This window comes from Neltuma alba, unplaced genomic scaffold (genome assembly GCF_004799145.2).
Source record: "Neltuma alba isolate B1F8T4 unplaced genomic scaffold, ASM479914v2 tig00011640_pilon, whole genome shotgun sequence".
NCBI classification, from domain to species: Eukaryota; Viridiplantae; Streptophyta; class Magnoliopsida; order Fabales; family Fabaceae; genus Neltuma; species Neltuma alba.
In genome coordinates, this window is record NW_021636288.1 from 116,788 (window position 1) to 125,439 (window position 8,652).

Sequence of the window (8,652 nt, forward strand, 5' to 3'; positions counted from 1 at the left end):
TTATTATGAGTTGAAATATTTAATGAGACTATTTGACTGAATTAAGTAATACTAAATTAATTCGTATCGAATTACCCCCAAAAAAAAAATTCGGATCGAATTTAATATTAGTTAAACTAGTTATAACTAAATAACAAATCATATTTGAAACTGATCTTATACAACATATTATAATCAAGTGCTTAATATCAATCATCATTTATTATCCAATATTTCAAAAAATGGATAAAACAAGGGATATTTCCTATCCTGCTATCGTAAGCCCGGCTCACCCGCTACAAATGGGATGGCCATTGTAGTGAAATTCTCTCCTCTCTCTCATGAGATGTATTTGTCGTGCCTAAATAGATCTTTACCACTCATTTTGTAACAATTTTAATAAAAAATTACAGGAAAAAATACAACTAAATTTTACAAACTAATTATTAATGCTTGTATGTATATACCATTATAGAATATATCCCCTCCCCGACTACATAAATCCTATAGGCGACTTGGCAATATATATATATATAACAGAATTCTCTTCCAGAGTGCGTATATATATAGTCCTATGCTACAACATATAATATCAGCTTACGAAGATATATAAGCATAACAAGGGTGGTAAGAAAGCAAGGCGCGGTGTGTGCCAGCCAGTAGCCAAGTAGTGTTGTGCTAAGTTAGCGTGGAAACAAGACACTGAAGTGAAATCAGCAGCTAGCAAGCAACGAGCGGTCACAAGGCCACAAAATCTGGCAATAACTGGGCAGCAAACCTCTTTCTGTTCTGAATGTGATCCATATTCTCATAACTGGGGTTGGAATGAGACGGCGGAGCGTTCATCTCACAGAAGTCGGTTCCATCAGTCGTCAAGTTCATATTGTGCGACAGAAATCCATGGTGGGAAAGGTTGTCTGTACTGTGGGGAAGTCCCAGAGTGAGCGACACACCGTTTCCATGGAACCTCGGAGCCAATTGGTCGGCCACGTTGTACCTTCCCATTTCTTCCATGGTGAACCCTCCATATCCTCCTCCATCACTCCCATTATTACTCATCAGAGGAAACTTTGCGTTGCCTTCTGATCTCCCTGTGTCTCCAGGCTTCATTTCTATGTCCACCGACACGATACTGCTTGGCGAGTTGTTCATTACTTCTGAACTTCTTGGTTTTTTGGGACTCGTTCTTATTGATCCTGCAGCTACGGCGAATCCTGAAGAGTGATGAGGAGGATGGAGCTGGTAGATTGAGGAATTTGAGATGTCGGTCGGAGTAGTTGTTTGGTTATTCAAGCTTTGATGATCTGGATTTGATTGGAAGCCTTTCATCTGATGATGATGATGATCGAGCCGAAGCCCACCTGGATCTTGTGGCTGTGGATTATTATCCTTGCTGCTTGACCCCACCTCCTTATTATTCCCCCCTTGCTCTTTCATTTCCTCCACGTACATTTCTTCCACCATGGGTTTCCATAGCCGAACTCTCGCATTTATAAACCAGTTTGACACCTACATTCATCCACCCAAATCTTTTTGCGTTATTCTAACTGCCATGTGCATGTGAATCGTAACAAACAAGATATGCCCAACAAAAATGTAAGTGTCTTTATTGTTTTTGGAAGCATATAGCCATATATGCACAAGCTTTCCAATTTTCTCTATTCCAAATCGGGCAATGTTCCCGCCCTCTCCAATAATGAGACTTCTGTTAGTTTACATTGATCGATCACAAACTAACAGTTCTGATTGAACTAACACCACAAGTATCGTATCGAAACTGAAATCCATTATAGACATCTACTATACATACCTGGCTGCGAGAAAGCCCGGTTTGTTTTGCGAGCATAACTTTATCGGAGTCCTTGGGATAGCTGCCAACCACAAAAATTAAGTATGAATTGTTGATATTATACAACATAAATGGAAGGCAAGTGGGAGATAATCGTATCTGGAATATTGTAGAATCATAGCGGGGAGAGTTTCTTACGGGTGAAGAAAATGCTCGAAGAGCCAAGCGCGAAGAATGGAGACGGCTCGTTCAGGCAAGCCTCTTTGGGGTCTCCAAGCATTGTGCTGCATCATTCCCAGTTGCTGTAAAGCCCGTTGTTGGCGAAGATGATGGTCCACAAACCTCAGCCTCGAACCTTCTACCTTAGCTCCCAAGCAATCATCTTCACCCAAGGTCTTGCTTGTTGCTCTTATCTGTGAAGCGATTGCGTCTTTGAGACATCGAAATTGCTTGGAGATGGTCTTTAGGGCAAGGGATGTGTAAGTTTTTGCTGCACCATATCCCGCAGCCTGCTCGAATGAAGCTATCACTATCTGCATTTGGTGGTGATACTGTCTGTACCTTTGTTCCACCTGCAAGCACAAAACAAAGCTGTCATTAGAAAGAAGAATGGACCCATGTGTATCTATAAAGTGCTTTGTTATGCTTTGGACCTAATTCCACAATCTCAATCAATAATATATATATATATATATATATGGCACTGCTGTAGTTCTAAAATTCTGCAACTGACCGAAAATGGGCCCAAACCCAAATTATTCTCTGACACACTTACCAAATTCTCTCTTCATATATCTTTTCCATTCATAATTTCAGGAGAGGATGGTAAGAATTGATAACTGAGAGATAGACTTGTGCCTGTCAATTTCACAAACCCATCTTGCAGCGTCACATTCTCAAATCCTCTAGTCCCCATCACAGTTTTCCCAAATTACTGAATTAATAGCCCCAGGCCGAATATATAACTGACAAAATCAGACCCTAATTGAAGTACAACGAGAAGATCAAACGCAATTGCCGTATAATAGGTGATTGATGTTGTATCTAAATCTCCGCATCAGCTTTAATTTTTCCCCTCTTTTTAATAGTGTAAAGTTAATTCCGGAAGTTGCATGTGTATATAAAACTTGGCGTGTCGTGTGCGCGTAATATACCGTACCTCGTCAAGTATGGTGACCAGCTTGGACTTCTTCATCTGAAGTTCTTGTCTCTGTGCTGTACTGAGTTCACCGCCTTGCTTACCATTTCCACTATTTTCTTCTCCTCCTCCTCCTCCATCACCACCACTTGAAACGTCACGATTCCCACCGGATGTCGATTCTTTATTTGCTTTCATTTTCTCCTTCATGGCCCCCTCTTGGCTGATTCCCTTATTACCAACATTAACGACTTCATCCAAAACCTCCTGAGCCGCTCTCAAATACTTGGATCCTAAAACAAAACTCTGCACACTCGAAATTCCGTTCGACGAAGCATGATTACTCGGAACCAGAATCCTCATCACTTCATCGCAGCTCGAGGTTGGTATGGCTGAAGCCTGATGAGGTTGTCCAGGAACGTCTAGCTCGCCGGAAAGCGACCTATAAGCTGTCTGTTGAGATGACAGGCTCAGCGACAGACCCTGCTGAGTAGGCCTCCTGAAACTCATATGGGGCGACACGTCTAAGGTGGCGGAGGCGGAGGCGGAGGGAGCCCCACCAGAACTGCTAGACGCGGTTGCCACGGCTGATGTTGGGTGGGGATCAATCATTGAACCCCAGAGGTTGTAGTGGACACGAGGAGGAGTAGCCGAGGGGGTGAAGCCGTGAAAGGCAGAGATTTCGTGTCCAAGGAAGGAGGGACGGGTGGGATCGTCGGGGTTATGGTCGGAGGAGGAAGGAGGTGGCGCGTGGGAGAGGGTGGCGAGGTTGAGCGCGTTGGGCGGAGAGTTATTCGGATTGAGAAGAAGCATGTTGGGCGTCGGTTGAGGGTGGGGACTTGTATCGGAGTAAGGAGCGTAGGGGGTGGTGGTGCTGGGGTTGAGAAGGTAAAGTGTGTGGAAGCCATCACCAGCGGCGGCGGCAGCAGAAGCACCAGATGATTGGATTTCTGAACTGCCTCCATGAAAGAACGTCGCCATATCTCACTATCAATTCCCACAAAAAAGAAAAAGGGAAAAAAAGCTGTTACCTATATATATATATATTATAATTAGTCTTCTCAAACGTCTATGCAAGCAACACCAGGACAAATCAACTTGTTTTTCTGTGCTCTTTTCTTTTCTGTGCCTGGCTGTCGACACCCTAATCAGCCCACTTGAAGCTGAGTTTCAGCTATGATGCTGAGAGGGAATAGAACCGGCTAATTGGGACACGAAACCCGGGAAAGTTGCAGGAGGCCAGAGGAGAGTATGGTTAAATCAAGAGATTATTAGAAAGAAGAGGAAAATGAAAAGGATGGATGCAGAGACAAGCCGAGGAGTGACCGTACTTGGGGCCAATAATGGATAAAGAAGGCGCGAGGAAGAGAAGAGAAGAAGGAGGGAGGGTGAGAAGGTGGCGTCTATGGAGACAAGGTATCCATCATCACGAGCTCGGAAGAGAAGGATCGGCAACTAAAAGCCTCCCTTTTGCTTTCACACACCCATTGGCTCCCTTCACTGCAATTCAATTCTCCCCCCCTTAGCTTCTCCAGTATTCAACTTTACAATTAGTTCCTTTGAAATAACCTATGACTAACATGTATATAAAAAGTGTGGTCCATTTAATGTGACTCCTGTTCATTGTTTTTTAGTAGTCTTTACTTACTGATATTATAATATCATATTATATATATTTATATTTAGTTCGCAAGTAATTTTCTTGTTTTGTTGTACGCACTCTCACGCCAATCGTAGCTCTATCCTACACACTATTTTGTGTTTGGCATGCACGGAAACGAATAGCCTTGGGATCACAAAACCACTCCCTCTTGTTTTCTCTTGCAAACAACGCCTTCCAAACGCGCACTTATAGGAACCATCAAGTTCAATTAAAATCGTAGAAATTCAGAACCAACGTCTTGTTCAAAGTTGAAATCATCATCTTAATTACGGATCAGAGGACAGGAAAACAGAAGAAAAGTGGCAATTAAGTGGGGCCCGGCATGTAATAAGATACTGTGAAAATCTGAGGCCTTTCACTTCATCGCCACACCTAACCATGATATTTTTCGTCTCTACGTTGCTTCTACGTACATACATTAACTTTTCTCTTCTCGTTTGACCTTTAATTTCCTTTTTCCCCAATCCCCAAAAGTCTACTAATAAAAATTGGTCTAGTTATAAAGAGTTGATTCATAATCTATAAGATTATGAGTTCAAATTCCGCTATTAATATGAGAACTTTATTAGTAGACGATCTGTAAGTATCTCTGTAAAAACTCTCTGAGTCAGAGACATGTCTTGGTCCTGATTAGTTTTTGAGACCCAACTCTTTCCTTTCCTTTTTTCTGCGATTCTATATGTGGGGGTTAGGAAATATAAAGCAGTACAGGAATGAGAATTGATTTTATAAATATCAAGTGCATAGGTGTACATAGGAAAGCATGGCCACTTAGAGGGGAATAAACAGGAAGGTAATATCATTAATATCTATTATGAGAAATTAAAATGTCTTTTCGTGAATTGATTTTTAACTTTGGAAGCTGTATATGATCAATAATGATGTGGTAGAAGCACCATGGAGGCGCCACTTATGAGGCGGTAAACAAGTGCCACACAAATTATATCAAAAATAATGCAAAAAACTCCAAAGGGCTGTCCCCACAAAACGTCGCCATCGCTACATGAACGGTCACACCCACCAATGAATTCTTATCTTTGCTTCGAAAGGTAAAATAGAAAGTTGGTTTCAATTAATTGCGATGGTTTAGGGCCACATGTAATTAATTACGTTGTCGGTCTCCACCATAACATTATTGCTACAGGGTTTTGAACATTATGCCCGTGTAATTAAACTAAATCTATTTTATTTTCATCCACAGATCAAATTATTAAAATTAAAGCTCGATCATTGCATCAATATGAGCAGGCTTAATAGCTTGGTTTTTAACACGATTAATGGAGATGATGATTAAATTAAACTTGAATAAATAATAACTTAACCATGAAGATAGAGTAGTTACCTCCCAAACATCATTATCCAGGTGACACCATATAAAGTGGTGGAGCTCTCTCTCTCTCTCTCTCCATATATAGCTCACTATTTGTGTAAAGATTCTCTCTCTCTCTATATATATATATTGCTCACTATTTGTGTAAAAAATTTGTCCACGTTATTATTGGATAACCTTTTACTGGAAAGCGACATGTGGAAATGAGCAGCAAAATATACAATGTATAGACTCACATCATGTGGCATATCATCAGTTGTCATATCTCCCTCATAAAATATACACATACAAAACCCTTCCCTAACAATGGCTACCCAATTTTATATTATTCACAGACTACGTGCCCAGGTAAGCAAAACTAGATCTCTGTGTGTGTGTGACTGTTGATGGATATACAATTATACATACATATATATATGTATATATAAATAGACACGAAGACATTAGATACCTGGCGTTGTTCACACACAGGCTCTTGTATGTTAAATTTTAAGGAACATCGCTTCAGTGTAAAGTGATGGTTTACTGTTGTGAATTTTATATTCAGGCCTAAATGCGCAGTACTTAAAAGTTCTCATTTTCTCTTGCTGCAAAAAACGTTATTTGCAGAACTTATAGTTATGTGCTCTCATCTAAGAGGGAACACGAGCTTTGCAGAGCAATATCTTTTAAACATGAATACACTGAATCGTTCAAATATTGTCTTCACATTCATGCAAAGAAAGTAGTATATATATACCATCTCCAATCCCTGATATAAGAAGTTGGGAGTTTTATTTATTCTAAATATATTATCTCAATCAATTTTATCTCCTAATTTTATGATTTTTTTAAAATATTCTTATTGATTGTATGGATACTTACATGCCAAAAGGTAGGTAGTACCAATACATATGATTAAAGAATGCAATTTAAGAAAAATAACACAAATTTATTACAAATAATTAATTCTAACTAATTTTCTTAATATCTTTAAATTTGTTATCATGTTCTTATATTAAGAATAAGAGGTAGTATTATTTATTGGATTAGACTTGAATTAAATCTTACACATATATTAATATTGTAGATTTTTTTTTTGGATAAAAATGCGATATATGCAATTTTTAAAAAAATTGCAGAGTTTATATACTCGCTTGCAGTATTATCTGCCAATAAAATCTTAATAATTTATTGCTTTAAATTATAATTAAAATTTCTTCTTACGTACCTAACTTCAGTCTAAAGTTTCTCGATTATACGTTGTGCCTGTCCATCTTTCTATATACTGGGGCAGTCATTTGTCTGTCCAAAAAGAATAAGTAATTTGCCTGCGCAAACAAATATATTTAAGAACATTGGGGCACATGTGGTTATGAGCAGTAGTGTTTGCGACTTCTGAATTCAACAATAGAGAAAAGGAAAAATCGATTATTTTTTCCCAAAGCTATATGAGGGAAATAAAAGTAGAAACTACATATAATATTGAAATTTGGAAGTCAAAAAATTCACAAAGAAGCTGGTGTAAAATTATAGAGCATCAGCAAGGGGAGGGAAAAAGAAGTAATGACTAATATAGAGCAAGAGGCACAAATGAAAAAGGAATAGTTAGATTTAAGTGCCTATATAAAAGCTTATACGTCCTAATTAAACTGGAATAGGTGGAGAGATGTGATTTCACATTCCAACAATCAACATGATTAACATAATTTATCATAGAAAACGTCTAATCAGGAACCAAAATGAGTGATTAAGAAAAGGAATCTAGGAGTAATTATTAAAAAGTGGATTGGAGAAGATGATTGAAAAAGAGAGACTAATGGAGGTATATCGCACAATTTAAGCTGATGAGAACTTTCAACTTGAGATGCCCATGATGGGCACAAGGTACCTTTGTCTTTTCCCCCCCTCGTTAAATATAATTTACCCATCACTCTCAATTAAGGATGCTCATTTAGTTGCACTGTTTCATCAATGATTTAATAAACTCATCATTATATTGAAAGGGATATTAGTCTTTAGGTGTGTGTGAGCGTGTATTATATGTCTTATACGTACAACCTGCGGCACATCAAGCTTATCATCAGCCCTTTATATAAAAAAATGCATATATTGATCGGTGTCAATTATTCTCTACGAGATTTTTATGTTTTGGGAATCATTAAACAATCAGCTTAATGTCAGTGTTACTGAAAGCATCTCCCTCCATCTAGGTTGCTAGACAATCATTCATATCGATATACCTTTCATTTAATTATGCAAGGGGCTTTTTATATTGCGATTAAGCCAGCTACCAAATTTATTAGACTAAAATGGGAACCAAATCCTGATACGATGACATGGTAATATGTTTTTCCTAAATTGTCGGATATAGTAAATTTCTTAAATTGGATTAACTTTCTGTTGTTATAGATTGATTCGGAAAAGAAGAGTTGATAAGAATTGTTACTTCTCTGATAACACAGTGTTCTCCTGGGGAATTAAAAAATTTCTTCGCTTCCTATCCAAAATTCATAGAATTCAGATCCATCACCTACCATGAAAGCATCACAACTTTTACACACACACAACCCATTTATATGGGTAGTAAGGTATTAAAATAGAGCATTTAGATATAATTTGTTTTCATGTTGAGGAGGACCCTCACGAAAACGCATCACAACTTTTTGAAGTTGGGGAAACACGGAAAGGCGCGCATGAGCAGTGGGAAACTGATAATAATTAGATTCCATTTACGACAAGTAAATCCATAATTAATAAAAAAAAAACTGATT

The 8,652-nt window shown here is 38.4% G+C and overlaps 1 protein-coding gene across 1 annotated transcript; it reads right to left on the bottom strand.

Annotated features, from left to right (window-relative positions):
- Positions 1-379: 379 nt before the first annotated feature.
- On the bottom strand, positions 380-4,475 carry LOC114716012 (BEL1-like homeodomain protein 1). Its single transcript, XM_028900940.1, has 4 exons — positions 2,928-4,475; positions 1,967-2,340; positions 1,790-1,850; positions 380-1,488 (listed from the first exon to the last, which is right to left on the bottom strand). Exons 1-4 carry the CDS (start codon positions 3,885-3,887, stop codon positions 718-720), a joined length of 2,166 nt encoding a protein of 721 aa, XP_028756773.1. The 5' UTR covers positions 3,888-4,475; the 3' UTR covers positions 380-717.
- Between the last annotated feature and the right edge of the window lie 4,177 nt (positions 4,476-8,652).